The 21,333-nt window shown below is 43.4% G+C and overlaps 1 protein-coding gene across 1 annotated transcript in view; it reads left to right on the top strand.

Annotated features, from left to right (window-relative positions):
• The window catches only part of LOC106565813 (MAP kinase-activated protein kinase 3), a 37,386-nt gene extending 18,020 nt beyond the window's left edge, over positions 1-19,366 (top strand). The window contains exons 3-10 of the mRNA XM_014133374.3: positions 1,970-2,034; positions 5,937-6,016; positions 6,153-6,276; positions 6,420-6,495; positions 7,018-7,142; positions 15,335-15,420; positions 15,520-15,600; positions 17,384-19,366. Of these exons, the coding sequence (XP_013988849.1) occupies positions 1,970-2,034; positions 5,937-6,016; positions 6,153-6,276; positions 6,420-6,495; positions 7,018-7,142; positions 15,335-15,420; positions 15,520-15,600; positions 17,384-17,539 (793 nt within the window). The 3' untranslated portion in view covers positions 17,540-19,366. The remainder of the gene's footprint in view (positions 1-1,969; positions 2,035-5,936; positions 6,017-6,152; positions 6,277-6,419; positions 6,496-7,017; positions 7,143-15,334; positions 15,421-15,519; positions 15,601-17,383) is intronic.
• The last annotated feature ends 1,967 nt before the right edge of the window (positions 19,367-21,333 follow it).

The following is a 21,333-nucleotide window of genomic DNA, read 5'->3' as shown; positions in this document are numbered from 1 at the left end:
CACCTGGTAGGAGCGACCTGTCAGGTAGGACGCAATCCAAGAGTGAGCCGCGCCGGAGATGCCTGACTCGGAGAGGGTGGAGAGGAGGATCTGATGGTTCACAGTATCAAAGGCAGCAGATAGGTCTAGAAGGATGAGAGCAGAGGAGAGAGAGTTAGCTTTAGCAGTGCGGAGAGCCTCCGTGACACAGAGAAGAGCAGTCTCAGTTGAATGACCAGTCTTGAAACCTGACTGATTTGGATCAAGAAGGTCATTCTGAGAGAGATAGCAAGAGAGCTGGCCAAGGACGGCACGCTCAAGAGTTTTGGAGAGAAAAGAAAGAAGGGATACTGGTCTGTAGTTGTTGACATCGGAGGGATCGAGTGTAGGTTTTTTGAGAAGGGGTGCAACTCTCGCTCTCTTGAAGACGGAAGGGACGTAGCCAGCGGTCAAGGATGAGTTGATGAGCGAGGTGAGGTAGGGGAGAAAGTCTCCGGAAATGGTCTGGAGAAGAGAGGAGGGGATAGGGTCAAGCGGGCAGGTTGTTGGGCGGCCGGCCGTCACAAGTCGCAAGATTTCATCTGGAGAGAGAGGGGAGAAAGAGGTCAAAGCATAGGGTAGGGCAGTGTGAGCAGGACCAGCGGTGTCGTTTGACTTAACAAACGAGGATCGGATGTCGTCAACCTTCTTTTCAAAATGGTTGACGAAGTCATCCGCAGAGAGAGGGGGGGGGGGGGGGGGGGGGGAGGATTCAGGAGGGAGGAGAAGGTGGCAAAGAGCTTCCTAGGGTTAGAGGCAGATGCTTGGAATTTAGAGTGGTAGAAAGTGGCTTAAGCAGCAGAAACAGAGGAAGAAAATGTAGAGAGGAGGGAGTGAAAAGATGCCAGGTCCGCAGGGAGGCTAGTTTTCCTCCATTTCCGCTCGGCTGCCCGGAGCCCTGTTCTGTGAGCAGGAGGGGAGGACCGAGACGATTTGGACTTGGATCTCTCTCTTACTCACTTCTTCCATACTCACCCTTTCTATCTCTCACATACACACACTGAAAAGATCATACACTGAGTGTACAAAACATTAAGAACACCTGCTCTTCCCACGACAAAGACTGACCAGGTGAATCCAGGTGAAAGCTATGATCCATTATTGATGTCACTTGTTAAATCCACTTCAATCAGTGTAGATGAAGGGGAGGAGACAAGTTAAATAAGGATGTTTAATCCTTGACACATTTGAGACATGGATTGTGTATGTGTGCCATTCAGAGGGTGAATGGGCAAGAAAAAAGATTTAAGTGCCTTTGGTAGTAGGTGCCAGGCGCACCGGTTTGATTGTGTCAAGAACTGCAACGCTGCTGGGTTTTTCACACTCAATAGTTTCCCGTGTGTATTAAGAATGGTCCACCACCAAAAGGACATCCAGGCAACTTGACACAACAGTGGGAAGCATTGGACTAAACATGGGCCAGCATCCCTTTGTAACGCTTTTGACACATTGTTGAGTCCATGCCCCGACAAATTGAGGCTGTTCTGAGGGAAAAGGGGAGTGCAACTCAATATTAGTAAGGTGTTCCTAGTGTTTTGTACACTCAGTGTATAAAAAATGCTTTCCACATAACAGAGAGTGATTCACAGTGTTTTTCTAATGACAGAGATTTTGAAGGAGGGTAGAGGAGTTACAGTGTGTATGGACTTTTGAATGTCATTGTGTGTTTATGTGTATAATGACAAAATGGGAAGACAGAGGGGGAGATGAAGTGCATAGCATACTGTTCTGTTCCCAGTCTAACGTCCCACTAACGGAATGCTCATCAAGAGTGCTTCTAAATGGTTCCCCTTTTCAATGTAATATTTTAGGGCCTTTTATTGACTTAGCAGAGATTATCTTATAGAAACATTTATAATGTGGGAGAGTGATAAGCAGTGTTGTTTTTAGAATGATAACTCCATGACAGCATCTCAATATTAACTCAATGTGTGTGTTTCTCTGGTTCCAGTATGCAAGGGGGAGAACTGTTCAGCCGGATCCAGGCCAGAGGGGACCAGGCTTTCACTGAGAGAGGTGAGGGGGCTCAGAAGGGAGGGAGCCAGGGAAGGAGGATGTGCATGTTTCTACATGTTTCTGGGAATGGATGTACTACAGTGCCTTCCAAAAGTATTCATGCCCCTTGGCTTTTTTTCCTATTTTGTTGCATTACAACCTGTAATTTAAATAGATTTTTCTTTGGATTTGATGTAATGGACATACACTAAATAGTCCAAATTGGTGAAGTGAAATTTAAAAAATAACTTGTTTCAAAAAATAAAAAACGGAAAAGTGGTGCGTGCATATGTATTCACCCCCTTTGCTATGAAGCCCTTAAATAAGATCTGGTGCAACCAATTACCTTCAGAAGTCACATAATTAGGTAAATAAAGTCCACCTGTGTGTAATCTAAGTGTCACATGATCTGTCACATGATCTCAGTATATATACACTTGTTCTGAAAGCCCCCAGAGTCTGCAACACCATTAAGCAAGGGGCACCACCAAGCAAACGGCACCATGAAGACCAACGAACTCTCCAAACAGGTCAGGGACAAAGTTGTGGAGAGGTACAGATCAGGGTTGGGTTATAAAAAATATCAGAAACTTTGAACATCCCACGGAGCACCATTAAATCTATTATTAAAAAAATGGAAATAATATGGCACCACAACAAACCTGCCAAGAGAGGGCTGCCCACCAAAACTCACGGACCAGGCAAGGAGGGCATTAATCAGAGAGGAAACAAGAGACCAAAGATTACCCTGAAGGAGCTGCAAAGCTCCACGGCGGAGATTGGAGTATCTGTCCATAGGACTACTTTAAGCCGTACACTCCACAGAGCTGGGCTTTACGGAAGAGTGGCCAGAAAAAAGCCATTGCTTAAAGAAAAAAATAAGCAAACACGTTTTGGGAGACTCCCCAAACATATGGAAGAAGGTACTCTGGTCAGATGAGACTAAAATTGAGCTTTTTGGCCATCAAGGAAATGCTATGTATGGCGCAAACCCAACACCTCTGATCACCCCAAGAACAACATCCCCACAGCATGATGTTGCCCCACCATGCTTCACTGTGGGGATGTTTTTCATCGGCAGGGACTGAGAAATTGGTCAGAATGGAAGGAATGATGGATGGCGCTAAATATAGGGAAATTCTGGAGGGAAACCTGTTTCAGTCTTCCAGAGATTTGAGACTGGGATGGAGGTTTACCTTCCAGCAGGACAATGGCCCTAAGCATAGTGCTAAAGCAACACTTGAGTGGTTTAAGGGGAAACATTTAAATGTCTTGGAATAGCCTTGTCAAAGCCCAGACCTCAGTTCTATTGAGTATCTGTGGTATGACTTAAAGATTGCAGTATACCACCGGAACCCATCCAACTTGAAGGAGCTGGAGCAGTTTTGCCTTGAAGAATGGGCAAAAATCCCAGTGGATAGATGTGCCAAGCTTATAGAGACATACCCCAAGAGACTTGCAGCTGTAATTGCTGCAAAAGGTGGCTCTACAAAGTATTGACTTTGGGGGGTGAATAGTTATGCACGTTCAAGTTCAGTTTTTTTTGTCTTATTTCTTGTTTGTTTCACAATAAAAAGTATTTTGTATCTTCAAAGTGGTAGGAATGTTGTGTAAATCAAATGATACAAACCCCCCAAAAATGCATTTTAATTCCATGTTGTAAGGCAACAAAATAGGAAAAATGCCAAGGGGGTGAATACTTTTGCAAGCCACTGTATATACTGTATATATATATACACAATTGAAATCGGAAGTTTACATACACCTTAGCCAAATACATTTAAACTCAGTTTTTCACAATTCCTGACATTTAATCCGAGTAAAGATTCCCTTTCTTAGGTCAGTTAGGATCACCACTTTAATTTAAGAATGTGAAATGTCAGAATAATAGTGGAGAGAATGATTTATTTCAGCTTTTATTTCTTTCATCACATTCCCAGCGGGTCAGAAGTTTACATACACTCAATTAGTATTTGGTAGCATTGCCTTTAAATTGTTTAACTTGGGTCAAACGTTTCAGGTAGCCTTCCACAAGCTTCCCACAATAAGTTGGGTGAATTTTGGCCCATTCCTCCTGACAGAGCTGGTGTAACTGAGTCAGGTTTGTAGACCTCCTTGCTCGCACACGTTTTTTCAGTTCTGCCCACACATTTTCTATAGGATTGAGGTCAGGGCTTTGTGATGGCCACTCCAAGACCTTGACTTTGTTGTCCTTAAGCCATTTTGCCACAACTTTGGAAGTATGCTTGGGGTCATTGTCCATTTGGAAGATCCATTTGCGACCAAGCTTTAACTTCCTGACTGATGTCTTGAGATGTTGCTTCAATATATCCACATACGTTTCCTACCTCATGATGCCATTTATTTTGTGAGGTGCACCAGTCCCTCCTGCAGCAAAGCACCCCCACAGCATGATGCTGCCACCCCTGTGCTTCACGGTTGGGATGGTGTTCTTCGGCTTGCAAGCTTCCCCCGTTTTCCTCCCAACATAACAATGGTCATTATTGCCAAACAGTTCTATATTGGTTTCATCAGACCAGAGGACGTTTCTCCAAAAAGTACGATCTTTGTCCCCATGTGCAGTTGCAAACCGTAGTCTGGCTTTTTTATGGCGGTTTTGCAGCAGTGGCTTCTTCCTTGCTGAGTGGCCTTTCAGGTTATGACGATATAGGACTCGTTTTACTGTGGATATAGATACTTTTGTACCTGTTTCTTCCAGCATCTTCACAAAGTTTTTTGCTGTTCTGGGATTGATTTGCACTTCTCGCACCAAAGTACGTTAATCTCTAGGAGACAGAACGCGTCTCGTTCCTGAGCGGTATGATGGCTGCGTGATCCCGTGGTGTTTATACTTACATACTATTGTTTGTACAGATGAACGTGGTACCTTCAGGCGTTTTGGAAATTGCTCCCAAGGATGAATCAGACTTGTGGAGGTCTACAATTTTTTTCTGAGGTCTTGGCTGATTTCTTTTGATTTTCCCATGAGGCACTGAGTTTGAAGGTAGGCCTTGAAATACATCCACAGGTACACCTCCAATTGAATCAAATGATGTCAATTAGCCTATCAGAAGCGTCTAAAGCCATGACATCATTTTCTGGAATTTTCCAAGCTGTTTAAAGGCACAGTCAACTTAGTGTATGTAAACTTCTGACCCACTGGAATTGTGATACAGTGAATTATAAGTTAAATAATCTGTCTGTAAACAATTGTTGGAAAAATTACTTGTGTCATGCAAAAGGAGATGTTCTAACTGACTTGTCAAAACTATAGTTTGTTAACAAAGAATTTGTGGAGTGGTTGAAAAATGACTTTTAATGACTCAATCCTACAGTGAGGGGAAAAAAGTATTTGATCCCCTGCTGATTTTGTACGTTTGCCCACTGACAAAGAAATGAGCAGTCTATAATTTTAATGGTAGGTTTATTTGAACAGTGAGAGACAGAATAACAACAAAAAAATCCAGAAAAATGCATGTCAAAAATGTTATAAATTGATTTGCATTTTAATGAGGGGGGGGGGGGGGTGCACACAATGCAAATAGTCCGGGTTGCCATTTGATTACCTGTTCAGGAGTCTTATGGCTTGGGGTAAAAACTGTTGAGAAGCCTTTTTGTCCTTGACTTGGCACTCCGGTACCACTTGCCATGCGGTAGTAGAGAGAACAGTCTGTGGCTGGGGTCTTTGACAATTTTTAGGGCCTTCCTCTGACACCGCCTGGTGTAGAGGTCCTGGATGGCAGGCAGCTTAGCCCCAGTGATGTCCTGGGCCGTACGCACTAGAGGTCGACCGATTATGATTTTTCGACGCCGATACCGATTATTGGAGGACCCAAAAAAGCCGGTACCGATTAATCGGCCGTTTTTTTATTTTTTTTATTTATGTGTTGTCCTGAGACTGTCTCTCTGCTCTCCTCTTCTAGAGGGCTCAGAGATCATGCGGGATATTGGCACGGCCATCGAGTTCCTCCACAACATGAACATCGCACACAGAGACATCAAGGTGAGCAATGTCACTCACACACAGATCAAGATAAGAGCAGCAGATAGTGACAAACAGAGTTGGCATGCATTTATTAATACTATGTGTAAACAGTGACATGTTTAATGATGGATACATTTCACTTCCTCTCCCTTAGCCTGAGAACCTGCTGTACACCCATCAGGAGCGCAATGGTACTCTCAAACTGACAGACTTTGGCTTCGCTAAGGAGACCACGCACAACCTCCTGCAGACCCCCTGCTACACCCCTTACTACGTGGGTAAGTTACTATACTACTGTAGGAATATGTGTGACAATAAGATTTATTACACTATATTATGCATACTTTGGACTTAAGTGGTTTCCATCATGTAATTGTATTTTCCGTCTGTCTCTATTTGTGTGTGTTGCCATGTTGCTAAGCCCCTGAGGTTTTGGGCCCAGAGAAATATGACAAGTCGTGTGACATGTGGTCTCTGGGTGTCATCATGTACATCCTGTGAGTACTGTGTGTGTGTGTGTGTGTGTGTGTGTGTGTGTGTGTGTGTGTGTGTGTGTGTGTGTGTGTGTGTGTGTGTGTGTGTGTGTGTGTGTGTGTGTGTGTGTGTGTGTGTGTGTGTGTGTGTGTGTGTGTGTGTGTGTGTGTGCGCAGTTGGTTGGTTGGTTCTTCATCCTTGTGGGGACCTACAGTCCCACAAGAATAGTAAAACAAGGAAAATTCCCCCTCGTGGGGACATTTCCCACGTCCCCATGAGGACAAAGCCTATTTTAAGCTTAGGGGTTAGATTAAGGGTTAGGGTTACAATTAGGGTAAGGGGTTAGGATTTAGGTTTAGGGTTATGGGTTAAGGTTAGGGTAAGGGTAAGGATAGGGTTACGTCCCCACGATGATAGAAGAGCATAACTTGTGTGTGTGTTAGTTTTCCTGTGTGTGCATATACAGTACATAAATAGTATATAATCATATGAAAGTCAGTGCAACTTAATAACTATCAACCTCTACGCAATTGTCTCCTCTGCAGGCTGTGTGGGTTCCCTCCATTCTATTCTAACACAGGTCAAGCCATCTCTCCAGGGATGAAGCGGAGAATCAGGCTGGGCCAGTACGAGTTCCCAAAACCTGAGTGGGCTGAAGTGTCAGAGGAAGGTGAGACTGGATCGGGTTAACCTGGCTTTTGTTTAGTTAGTATAGCGTTGCATTCCTCCAATGATGTCAGTCCCAGGGACCTTTTACTCTAGAAAACATGAGCAAACTTTTAAATAGTCAGTTTCACTGCACAACACATCCAAAAGCACACACAAACATACACAAGGCACAAAAACACAGAATAGCAATTCCAGGGATAATCTGACTGAATCTCTGAAGTCACACTGGTAGGGCATCCTACTCATGTCATACCGCTCAGGAAGGCGACGCGTTCTGTCTCCTAGAGATGAACGTACTTTGGTGCGAGAAGTGCAAATCAATCCCAGAACAACAGCAAAGGACCTTGTGAAGATGCTAGAGGAAACAGGTACAAAAGTATATATATCCACAGTAAAACGAGTCCTATATCGACATAACCTGAAAGGCCGCTCGGCAAGGAAGAAGCCAGTGCTCCAAAACCGCCATAAAAAAGCCAGACTACGGTTTGCAACTGCACATGGGGACGAAGATTGTACTTTTTTGGAGAAATGTCCTCTGGTCTGATGAAACAAAAATAGAACTGTTTGGCCATAATGACCATTGTTATGTTTGGAGGAAAAAGGGGGTCTTGCAAACCGAAGAACCCCATCCCAACCGTGAAGCATAGAGGTGGCAGCCTCATGTTGTTGGGGTGCTTTGCTGCAGGAGGGACTGGTGCACCTCACAAAATAGATGGCATCATGAGGGAGGAAAATTATGTGGATATATTGAAGCAACATCTCAAGACATCAGTCAGGAAGTTAAAGCTTGGTCGCAAATGGATCTTCCAAATGGACAATTACCCCAAGCATACTTCCAAAATTGAGGCAAAATGGCTTAAGAACAACAAAGTCAAGGTATTGGAGTGGCCATCACAAAGCCCTGACCTCAATCCTATAAAACATTTGTGGGCAGAACTGAAAAAGCATGTGCGAGCAAGGAGGCCTAGAATCCTGACTCAGTTACACCAGCTCTCTCAGGAGGAATGGGCCAAAATTCACCCAATTTATTGTGGGAAGCTTGTGGAAACGTTTGACCCAAGTTAAACAATTTAAAGGCAATACTGCCAAATACTAATTGAGTGTATGTAAACTTCTGACCCGCTGGGAATGTGATGAAAGAAATGTAAGCTTAAATAAATAATTCTCTCTACTATTATTCTGAAATTTCACATTCTTAAAATAAAGTGGTGATCCTAACTGACCTAAGACAGGGAATTATTACTAGGATTAAATGTCAGGAATTGTGAAAAACGTACATTTATTTGGCTAAGGTGTATGTAAATTTCTGACTTCAACTTTATATGTTGTATAGACATTATGGACAGTATGTTGATAGAATATTTAGTATATCTGTAGAATACGTAGGATATAATAGTATATATACAGAAATGGTTGAGTAGGATGGCATTGACTAGAATACACTATATACATATGAAATTAGTAAAATAGTGTGTAAACATTATTAAAGTGACCAGTGTTACATTATTAAAGTGACCAGGGATCCATGTCTATATACATAGGGAAGCAGCCTCTAAGGTGCAGGGTTGAGTAACTGGGTGGTAGCCGGCTAGTGACAGTGACTAAGTTCAGGGCAGGGTGCTGGGTGGAGGCTTGCTAGTGATGGTTATTTAACAGTCTGATGGCCTTGAGATAGAAGCTGTTTTTTAGTTTCTCGGCCCGAGCTTTGGCTGTGTTTACATCAGATCAGCTTTGGACTGTCTGGGTAAACGGAGCCTTAGACTTTGCCAGCAGTAGGCCTAGACCTTGATATACTTTTCACATGTACCTTAAAACCAGGAAAGCAGATAACGTGGGCAATGTTTGTTTATTATAGCCTTGCAGTCTAACTTTTTGGTATTTTGTACCAGTTTCCATCTCTGTACAAAGGCATGGTCTTCAAGCTAATAATACTAATAAGTGATTGGACTTAAATGGCTCTTTTCTAGACACCCATTTACATTTTAGTCATTTAGCAGACGCTCTTATCCAGAGCGACTTACAGTAGTGAATGCATACATTTCATACATTTTTTTCCCCGTACTGGTCCCCCGTGGGAATCGAACCCACAACCCTGGCATTGCAAACACCATGCTCTACCAACTGAGCCACACGGGACCACCCAAAGCTCTTAACAGTGTAAGGGGAAACTAAACACTCTAACCCCACTTTAAATTCTTGCAGTAAGTGTCATGGGATCTCAAATCAAATCAAATTTGATTTGTCACATACACGTGTTTAGCAGATGATATTGCGGGTGTAGCGAAATGCTTGTGCTTCTAGCTCCGAATGTGCAGTAATATCTAATAAGTAATATCTATATACCAAAAATATAAAATACACGTATATCTAAGTAAGGAATGGATTAAGAATATATATACATATATGTCAGTGCAGCATTGGACTAAGATACAGTGGCATAGTATAGAGCACAGTATATACATATGAGATGGGTGATGCAATATTTACAAACAATTAAAGTGACTAAGATACCATAGAATAGTATAGAGTACAGTTTACACATATGAGATGCGTAATGCAAGACACAGAGACATTATTAAAGTGGCCAGTGATTCCAAATCTATGTCTATAGGCAACAGCCTCTGATGTGCTGGAGATGGCTGTTTAGCAGTCTGATAGCCTGGAGATAGAAGCTGTTTTTCAGTCTCTTGGTCACAGCTTTGATGCACCTGTACTGACCTCACCTTCTGGATGATAGCGGGGTGAACAGGCAGTGGCTCGGGTGGTTTATGTCCTTGATTATCTTTTTGGCCTTCCTATGGCATCGGGTGCTGTAGGTGTCCAGGAGGACGGGAAGTTTGCCCCCGGGCAGACTGCGTTGGGCAGACTGCACCACCCTCTGGAGAGCTTTGCGGTTGTGGGCGGTGCAGTTACCGTACCAGGCGGTGATGCTGCCAGCCGGGATGCTCTCAATTGTGCATCTGTAAAAGTTTGTGAGGGTTTTAGGTGTTAAGCCAAATTTCTTTAGCCTCATGAGGTTGAAGAGGCGCTGTTGCGCCTTCTTCGCCACACTGTCTGTGTGGGTGGACCATTTCAGTTTGTCAGTGATGTGTACGCTGAGGAACTTGAACCTTTCCACCTTCTCCACTGCGGTCCCATCGATGTGGATAGGGGAGTGCGCCCTCTGCTGTTTCCTGGAATCTACGATCATCTCCTTAGTTTTGTTGACGTTGAGTGAGAGGTTATTTTCCTGGCACCACACTCCCAGAGCCCTCACCTCCTCCCTGTAGACTGTCTCATCATTGTTGGTAATCAAGCCTACTACTATTGTTTCATCTGCAAACATGATGATTGAGTTGGAGGCGTCCTTGGCCACGCAGTCATGGGTGAACAGGGAGTACACGCAGGAGCTGAGCACGCACCCTTGTGGGGCCCCAGTGTTGAGGATCAGCGAAGAGGAGGTGTTGTTTCCTATCTTCACCACCTGGGGGTGGCCCGTCAGGAAGTCCAGGACCCATTTGCACAGGGCAGGGTTCAGACCCAGGGCCTCGAGCTTGATGATGAGCTTGGAGGGTACTATGGTGTTGAATGCTGAGCTATAGTCAATGAACAGCATTCTTACATAGGTATGCCTCTTGTCCAGATGGGACAGGGCAGTGTGCAGTGTGGTGGCGATTGCATCGTCTGTGGATCTATTGGGGCATTAAGAAAATTGAAGTGGGTCTAGGGTGGCAGGTAAGCTGGAGGTGATAGGATCCTTGACTAGTCTCTCAAAGCACTTCATGATGACAGGTGAGTGCTACGGGGCGATAGTCATTTAGTTCAAATACCTTTGCTTTCTTAGATACAGGAATCCTTAGTGACCACAGAGTTGGGACACCCATTTAAAGTCCCATCTTCTTAAATGTAATTGAGGAACATTCCATTGTTAGTTAGTACTTCAACATTATTAAAATGAAATTAATGTTTTAAAAGTGTATGGTATAAATTACAGTGATCTGTATTTGAACTTTTAGCCTTGTTAATTTCAGCAGTATATTTCTCTTTGGCTTTTGTTTGTCTGTCTTTCCCTGTGGTATTCAATGCCTTCGTGCTAACAGCTTGAAAGGGAACACCATTGAATAGGAGATTTGTATTCTCCCAACAGAGTTTTTTTTTTCCTGCCAAAGGCTGTGCGTCTGTTGAATGTCGAGAATATGATATATTACTATTAGAATGAATAGTATCAAAAATAATAACTTATCTGTGCTTGGAATGGAATCCCTTATGCTAGCTAGCTAGCTCATTTTAGATGAGAGTAGCAAAAGTTAGCTACTAGTTATCTAAAAAATAAAAAAGCCAACTTACCCTTTTGCCCAAAAATGTTGTCCTTTCTCAATGTTATGAATTTAGTGAGGTTGCCAATTCTCGTTTCTAAATGTATTTAGTTATTTAGTACTCAAATTTTAACTTGAGATATGCCATTTCAATAATGTGGCGCTTCCCGCAACCAAGAACACTCCCTTATCTGATTGGTCAGGTAGGCGGGGCCTTCTGAGCCGGTATCAAATCAAATATTATTTGTCACATTCGCCAAATACAACTTGTGTAGACTGTGAAATGCTTGCTTCCGAGCCCTTCCCAACGTTGCAGAGTTTAAAAATAACAATGCAAATGAAACAGTAACAAAAGAGGAACAAAATACACAAGAATGGAGTTATATACAGGGAGTACCAGTACCAGATCAATGTGGAGCTATATACAGGGAGTACCAGTACCAGATCAATGTGGAGCTATATACAGGGAGTACCAGTACCAGATCAATGTGGAGCTATATACAGGGAGTACCAGTACCAGATCAATGTGGAGCTATATACAGGGAGTACCAGTACCAGATCAATGTGGAGCTATATACAGGGAGTACCAGTACCAGATCAATGTGGAGCTATATACAGGGAGTACCAGTACCAGATCAATGTGGAGCTATATACAGGGAGTACCAGTACCAGATCAATGTGGAGCTATATACAGTGAGTACCAGTACCATATCAATGTGGAGCTATATACAGGGAGTACCAGTACCAGATCAATGTGGAGCTATATACAGGGAGTACCAGTACCAGATCAATGTGGAGCTATATACAGGGAGTACCAGTACCAGATCAATGTGGAGCTATATACAGTGAGTACCAGTACCATATCAATGTGGAGCTATATACAGGGAGTACCAGTACCAGATCAATGTGGAGCTATATACAGGTTGTACCAGTACCAGATCAATGTGGAGCTATATACAGGGAGTACCAGTACCAGATCAATGTGGAGCTATATACAGGTTGTACCAGTACCAGATCAATGTGGAGCTATATACAGGGAGTACCAGTACCAGATCAATGTGGAGCTATATACAGGGAGTACCAGTACCAGATCAATGTGGAGCTATATACAGGGAGTACCAGTACCAGATCAATGTGGAGCTATATACAGGTTGTACCAGTACCAGATCAATGTGGAGCTATATACAGGGAGTACCAGATCAATGTGGAGCTATATACAGGTTGTACCAGTACCAGATCAATGTGGAGCTATATACAGGTAGTACCAGTACCAGATCAATGTGGAGCTATATACAGGGAGTACCAGTACCAGATCAATGTGGAGCTATATACAGGGAGTACCAGTACCAGATCAATGTGGAGCTATATACAGAGAGTACCAGTACCATATCAATGTGGAGCTATATACAGGGAGTACCAGATCAATGTGGAGCTATATACAGGGAGTACCAGTACCAGATCAATGTGGAGCTATATACAGTGAGTACCAGTACCAGATCAATGTGGAGCTATATACAGGGAGTACCAGTACCAGATCAATGTGGAGCTATATACAGGGAGTACCAGTACCAGATCAATGTGGAGCTATATACAGGGAGTTCCAGTACCAGATCAATGTGGAGCTATATACAGTGAGTACCAGTACCAGATCAATGTGGAGCTATATACAGGGAGTACCAGTACCAGATCAATGTGGAGCTATATACAGGGAGTACCAGTACCAGATCAATGTGGAGCTATATACAGGGAGTACCAGTACCAGATCAATGTGGAGCTATATACAGGGAGTACCAGTACCAGATCAATGTGGAGCTATATACAGGGAGTACCAGTACCAGATCAATGTGGAGCTATATACAGGGAGTACCAGTACCAGATCAATGTGGAGCTATATACAGGGAGTACCAGTACCAGATCAATGTGGAGCTATATACAGGGAGTACCAGTACCAGATCAATGTGGAGCTATATACAGGGAGTACCAGTACCAGATCAATGTGGAGCTATATACAGGGAGTACCAGTACCAGATCAATGTGGAGCTATATACCTGGAGTACCAGTACCAGATCAATGTGGAGCTATATACAGGAGTACCAGTACCAGATCAATGTGGAGCTATATACAGTGAGTACCAGTACCAGATCAATGTGGAGCTATATACAGGGAGTACCAGTACCATATCAATGTTGAGCTATATACAGGGAGTACCATATCAATGTACAGAGGTACGAGGAATTTGAGGTAGATATGTACATGAAGGCAGGGTAAAGTGACTAGGCATCAGGATAGACAATAATAAGAGTAAAATAAGGAACAGAGTAGCAGCAGGAAATGATTTGTGTAAAAGTGTGTGTGTGCGTGTGTGTGTGCATATGTAGTGTATGTGAATGTGTGTGGGAGTGTAAATGTAGTGTGTGAGTGTGTATATGGTGTGTATAAACGTTATCACACTCCCTCATCTGATTGGTCGCGTAGGCGGGTCTTCTGACTTTGTGGCTGTGGTAACTAGTGACGACCACTCGAGGAGGCAGACTCAATGCTGCAGGACTGTTTTGAGAATACTGATACTGTATGTTCAAATATTCATCCACCCAGGACTCATCCATCCACATTGAAGAATATACATTGTCAGTCACAGACTTCATTAGAAAATGTGTTGATGATGTTGTACCCATAATAGCAATCCGGACATCCCCCAACCAAAAACCCTGGATGAACCTCAATGACTCGGTGGCGCGTGATGCTTACAAGGCAAGCAGGTACGAGCTCCGCAAATCCATTAGGGATGCAGAAGACAATACAGACTCAAACTTAAATTGATGTTCGACAACTCAGACTCGCGTCGCATGTGACAAGGACTACAGACAATCACAAACTACAAAGGCAAATCCAGCTGTGTGGTGCCCACCCTCCCAGACGAGCTTAACACATTCTATGCTCGCTTCGAGTCAGACAATACCGAGCCATCCAGGAGGACTCTCGCTGCTCCGGAAGACCAGGTCAAACTGCTTTGCTTCATCTTGGCCAGGTCGCAATTGTAAATGAGAACTTGTTCTCAACTTTCCTACCTGGTTAAATAAAGGTGAAATAAAATAAATAAATAAAATGTTCTCTGACATTTTCAACCTGTCCCTGTCCCAAGCTGTAGTCCCCACCTGCTTCAAGGAGAACACCATCATCCCAGGGCCCAAGAAAAACAAGGTGACATGACCAAATGACTATCGCCCCATCGCACTCACCCCGGTCATCATGAAGGGCTTTGAGAGGCTGGTCATGGCCCACGTCAAGGGGAGCATGCCAGGAACACTGGACTCAGTCCAATTTGCCTACCGCTCCAACAGATCCACAGAAGATGCCATTTCCATCGCTATTGACACGTCCGTAACACATCTGGACAAGACGAACACCTATGTGAGAACGCTGTTCATTGACTACAGTTAAGCATTCAACATTATTGTTCCTTCCAAACTCAGAGCCCTGGGTCTGGACACCGCCCTCTGCAACTGGATCCTGCACTTCCTGACGGGCAGACCACAGGCTGTGAGGATTTACAACAACACCTCCTCCACACTGACTGTTAACACAGGGCCCCCCCAGGGGTGTGTCCTCAGCTCTCTGCTGTACTCCCTGTTCAGCCACGACTGCGTGGCTTTGCGTGACACCAACTCCATCAACAAGTTTGCTGACGACACCACGGTTGTTCGCCTGATAGCCAACAACGACTAGTCAGCCTATAGGGAGAAGGTAAATGAACTGGCATTGTGATGCCAGGACAACAACCTCTCCCGCAATGTCAGCAAAACAAAGGACTTGATTGTTGACGCATAGGTAAGCAATGCGCAAATGTGTGTCTTTCATTGAATGTTGACCTCTTTCCTCATTGCTTTTCCTCTTTCAGCCAAACAGTTGATCAATCAGCTGCTGAAGACAGACCCTAACGAGAGAATGACCATCACACAGTTTACGAACCACCCCTGGATCAATGTGAGTGTGTGCACGCTTGTGTGTGAAAGCGTGCATCAGTTCATGTATGTCAGTCTGTAACCTCATGCCTGATGGTGTGTCTGTGTTCTGTCATTGCAGCAGTCCATGGTTGTTCCCTCCACACCGCTCCACACCACACGGGTTCTGACTGAGGACAGAGAGATGTGGGATGACGTGAAGGTCAGAATCAGACCAGCACTGACACCTTCTGGCCATCCAGGGACTTACATATCTTTCCAGGATCAGCAGAATCAAATCAAATCAAATTGTATTTGTCACATGTGCCGAAATAACAACAGGTGTAGGCCTTACCGTGAAATGCTTACTAGCCCATAACCAACTATGCAGTTGTAGAAATAGAGTTAAGAAAATATTTACTAAACTAAAGTAATAAAAGAAAACGTATAAAATAACAATAACGAGGCTATATACAGGGCTTCCGGTACCGAGTCAATGTGCGGGGGTACAGGTTAGTCAAGGTAATTTGTGCATGTAGGTAGGGGTAAAGTGACTATGCATAGATAATAAACAGCGAGTAGCAGCAGTGTAAAAACAAAGGTGGGGGGGTCAATGTAAATAGTCCGGGTGGCCGGAGTCTTATGGCTTGGGGTAGAAGCTGTTAAGGAACCTTTTGGACCTAGACTGCTCCAGTACTGCTTGCCGTGCGGTAGCAGAGAGTTGGGTGACTGGAGTCTGTAGTGTCATGGCTGTAGTGCCACGACACTAAAGCCCCGTCGATGTGAATGGGGGCGTGTTCGGCCCTCCTTTTCTATAGTCCACAATCAGGTCCTTTGTCTTGTTCACGTTGAGGGAGAGGTTGTTGCATCGACGAATTTTCTTGTTTGCTTATGGCCTTATACAGCTCATTGAGTGCGGTCTTAGTGCCAGTATCGGTTTGTGGTGGTAAATAGACTGCTACGAAAAGTATAGATGAAAACTCTCTCGGTAGATAGGTTTGTCTGCAGCTTATCATGAGGTACTCTACCTCAGGCGGGCAATATCTCGAGACTTTCTTAATATTAGACTGTTATTGACAAATAGACACACACCCCCACCCCTCATCTTACCAGACGTTGCTGTTCTGTCCTGCCGATGCACGGAAAACCCAGCCAGCTGTATATTATCTATGTCGTCGTTCAGCCAAGGCTCTGTGAAACAAGATATTACAGTTTTGGTACGATAGTCTCAAAACGGAGATCATCCAGTTTACTCTCCAGTGATTGCCTGTAGAACGGATGGTAGCGGCGGATTACCCACTCGCAGACTAATTCTCTCAAGGCACCCCGATCGCCACCCCCTGTATTTCCGTCTTTTCTTCACACGAATGGCGGGGATTGGACCTAGTCTCAGAGAAGCAGTATATCCTTTGCGTCAGACTCATTAAAGAAAAAAATCTTAGTCCAGTTCCATGTGAGTAATCACTGTTCTGATATCCAGAAGCTCTCTTTGGTCATACGAGACGGTAGAGGCAACATTAAGTACAAAATAAGTTACAAACAATGCTAAAAAACACAAAATAGCACAGTTGGTTAGGAGGCCATAAAACGGCAGCCATCCCCTCCGGCGCCATTGAGTTTACATCCAGAATTTGAAATACGGTTGATATTATGAACATTACGCATGGTTTTCCCATGTAGATATCTCAAAATATGAGTGGAATTTCATTCCTTTTGTGGAATTCATGTGAAATGGAATTGCTCCCAAACTTTGGAGATGACCCTGGAGTGGTTGACCTTCCACAAGTGGAGGCAGACATCACAGTCTGGTTTGAGGCCATGTTTATTAACAGAGGGCTTATTCCCTCCTCTTTATTATGCTGTATATTCAGAGCAGAGCTTTATCTTCTATCTACCTTCTCCTATTTATCTATCATGAAATGCAACCTCCCTCACTCTGAATCTTGTTATTTCTCTTTCTTCTCTATTTCCCTCTCCCCTAACTCCTTACGCTCTGTGTACTATAGGATGAGATGACCAGTGCTCTGGCCACCATGCGTGTGGATTACGACCAGGTGAAGATCAAAGACCTGGACACTTCCAGCAACCCTCTGCTCAACAAGAGGCGCAAGAAGGCCGCTGCCGGGGGCAAATTGGGAGGCACAGTCTGCAACAGCCAGTGAGGGAAGCCACACCTGGAACAGCAGAAAAAGTGGAAGGGAAGCCCAGAGGAAGGAGGGAAGATACAACTGGAACAGCTGACAGGGAAAAGGTTGTGGGAGGTCTGGGCAGGAATGTGTAGAAGAGACTTAGCATGAGGAGTGTGTTCATACAGCAGAGGGGGAAGAGTAATGCCTAGAGGAGGGAGGGGGTACTACTAGGGAACAGCAGGGAAATGTGATTTGAAGCTTCTCAGCAATCAGTCGAACTGAAGGACACATGAAGTGATGGCAAAGTCTGCATCTCTTATCAGCAGGCCTTCATACTGTAGGCCTTCCATAATTTTAATTTGATTGTGTTTTTGTGTATGTGCGTGTTAATTTGAAAGGTTGTTCAGGATCTGCTCTATATAAGTTCATGTATGTTTGTTGTGTGTGTTGGTAAGGGAGAACGGGGTTGGTTGTCTCACGGGTTGGTTGTCACAGTGCTAATTACTCCCAATCTAAATGGAAATGTGTAATTTGTAAGGTAAAAATTTGTGAATTATTTGAAGGAACTCATCCAGCTGGTCAATTCATGTCAGCATGACAAAACATTGAGTTGAGGGGAATTTATGTTTTTCATAGGTGGAAGTAAAATATATATATATTGGTATATTCTTTGTAAATATTTGAATTGTGGGAGTATCCATGAACAATTATGTTTGTTGAAAAGAGGAAAGGGAGAACTATATTTCAAACATATTTCTGAGTTCCAAGGTCAAGCCATGTGGTAGCCAGCATCTTAGTTAGCTTTGGGGAGCTGGTTGGGGATGGTTGTCACTATCAACTCCATTATAATACATCCCAAGCTGTTTTGTGCTTGTGCTATAAAGAGCTCATTTAGTTTCCTCTCCCTCACACACATATTTTTTATGCAACACGCACATGGGTGCAAACACACGCATACACACAAATGTACTCAAAATTCCATATTTTATTCTCACGGCATAAAATGCAGAAATTTGTTAAGAATATCGTTTGATCAAAGAAAGGCTATTTCTAAGACTATACTATATTGCTTAATTTCCTGTTATAAAAGGCATGAGCTACCAGCAAACAGCCAACCCCATACTGTCCCACTGGGCACACACTGGTTGAATCAACATTGTTTCCACATCATTTAGTGCGACAGGTGGTTAAAGCTTAGGGCCTGTAACCGAAAGGTTCCCTGAGCCGACAAGGTAAAAAGCTGTCGTTCTGCTCCTGAACAAGGCAGTTAACCCACTGTTCCCCGGTAGGCCGTCATTGTAAATAAGAATTTTATCTTAACTGACTTGCCTAGTTAAATAAATGTAAAACCTCCAAAAATCCATTCATTGAAATTAGATTGAATAGACGCTGAGTTGATGACTGTGTCCAGTGGGGTGTGACATCCAATCCCACGATTGTGTTTGATGGATTATAACTCCATGTTGGAATAATTAATGAGGATAGAACACAGTCTCTATTTCAAGCCAAGACCGTGGTCTTTCTCCGAATATTGAAAAGAGTTTATAAGATCTACTGGTGCTGAGAAATACACACAAGAGTAAAAGGTGTGACAACCAACCCTGGTCTCCCCTAATGATGATGAACTGTGCTGGATTGCCTATCCATTTCAGGTTCTTTCTCTTTCCCATGCACAATAGAGGGTCACAGATCATACACCTGAAAACATGGGTGCATGGTGGAAATGATGATGAGGTAACTAGACAGACAAACCTTTGACTGTCAGTGAAGCCAGCACACTAGTCTAGATTATCTGTGCTGTTTTGTTACAATGTCTGTGTTTTGGTCCTTTTTTCAGCGATTAAAACAAACTTTGGAAAATTTTTGTCCTGCCAATTGCTTATGGCCTACAATAGAGTCATGGCAGTCTCACTCACACACAGAATTGGCTCACAGGCATCAAAGTCAACACAGGCAACTCACATCATATGACAAGTTTCCTCAAAATGGTCTTCTTCCCTACTAACTTGATGTCATTACTTAAAAGTTAGATGCTGGCTGGTAATTATAGTCTAAACAGGTTTAAAACAGGTACCTTTGTAGGCTTGCTTGTACACATTACTACAATAACAAACTGTTTTTAATAAGGTCCTTCATGCAGTCCATGGTAATCTCTGGGTAATATAACCCTGATAGATACTGTAGCACAGCAGTCATTGTCATGGTTGTGAGATCAGGGCAACCTTAGGGATGGATCAAAATGTACAGTACAGAATGGGTACCTGGAGGAAAATGGGGAACGGTCATGGTTTTTCAATTTCAGTCAAGGGGAGGGTTTACTATTTTTTAAATCTAGTCCAGGAGAGGGTCATATCATTTGTAATTGCTGAAATGTCAAAATGTGTCATTGTTTGAGAATTATTTGCACTTAAGGCTATATATCGATGTGTGCCCGATGCCACCGCTCATCTTTGATTCTCGGCTGGGCGCGCAATATCAAGTGCGCCTATAAGCTATTTAGTGTGGTCTCAGTCAAATTATCCATAGCCTATAGGCTATGAAGTGCATGCTCGGAGAAGCACAGAGCAAAGTAATATTTCTAAGTTAGCTGCTGGGATCAGTGGAGGCTCCTCAGAGAAGGAAGGGGAGTACCATCCTCCTCAGTGAATTTCCTAAAAATAAAAATAGTGAAACATAAAAAAAGTGATATGAAGGTTTGGCTTGGAAAGGTTTTTTCGCCTGGACACAGACAGCTAATGTGTTTTGCACTGAAGTCCACAAGTGAAGGGAAAAGGTGAGAAAGGGGGAGAACACGTAGATGCGAGCAAAGTGATCATGCTGTTTGTATGTGACTGCTATGAAAGTGAGCTGTGTTTGTGTGTGAATCCATTACGCAGGTTCTGTTAGAAAAACATTTCTTAAATGGAAGCAAACGGAACAAAATGCGGATAAACATACCCGGAAATTGTCCAATAGAAACTCTTGTTTGAAATTAACTGTTGGACTAATGATTACACCCTAGATCAGCTAGATATAGGTAAGAGTGTGCAAGGCAGTATTGAATGTGTCACTGTCACCTTGATTACTAGAAATTAACTCAACCTGTGCACCTACGTTGTAAACTATCATTCATAGGCTAGCTTGTTGCAACCTCATGATGGGTATAGGGAAAATTAGAGTATCATGTAGTAGCCTAAACCGATCAATGTTACATTGAGCTGGGTGAATGGAATATGAATGACAGTCATCCAATATTCTGTAATAGAAGTAAGGTCATGCTCCTAAAAAAATGTAACGTCCTCCCTCATCTTAAAAGGCACCGACCGCCACTGGCTGGGATGGTGTAAATAAAACTAAGCTGAATGACACACTGCAATGGATATTCTAACTTTGAGCCCCAGCCTGCTTTGCTCATGCTGATCATAAAACGTTTTTGTGTGCTGCCTAACCAATGGCTGTGCTGTGTAGGCCTACAGTGGCAGTTCAGGAGGAGAGTCAAAGGCTTCTTCCGATTTTTTAATTCATTTCAATAGTCTACATTTTAATTAGACTTTAATAACAACAAGAGGGCTTTGTGTTGGAGCCTATTTATTCCTATTGAAGAAGAGTTAGGCCTAACTGTTTGATGGAAGAAATTAGGCAAATATATCCATAGATTTAACAGTATATTCCTCCACCCACATCTTTAAATAGCCAACCTCCTTGCCAGTGAAGGGCTGTTAGGTTAAAACCAAGACAGTTACACGGAGTGGAACAGGGGAACCCAAGAGCAGACTCAGATGAGGAAACTGGGATGAAGTAACCAAGGTATCTATTGAAACACGGGGAAGATGGAGTGCAGGTCAGGG

The sequence above is a fragment of the Salmo salar genome, chromosome 12 (genome assembly GCF_965601325.2).
Source record: "Salmo salar chromosome 12, fSalSal1, whole genome shotgun sequence".
Lineage (NCBI taxonomy): Eukaryota > Metazoa > Chordata > Actinopteri > Salmoniformes > Salmonidae > Salmo > Salmo salar.
The sequence above is the reverse complement of the archived record's forward strand: the minus strand, read 5'-3'. Positions and strand labels throughout refer to the sequence as shown.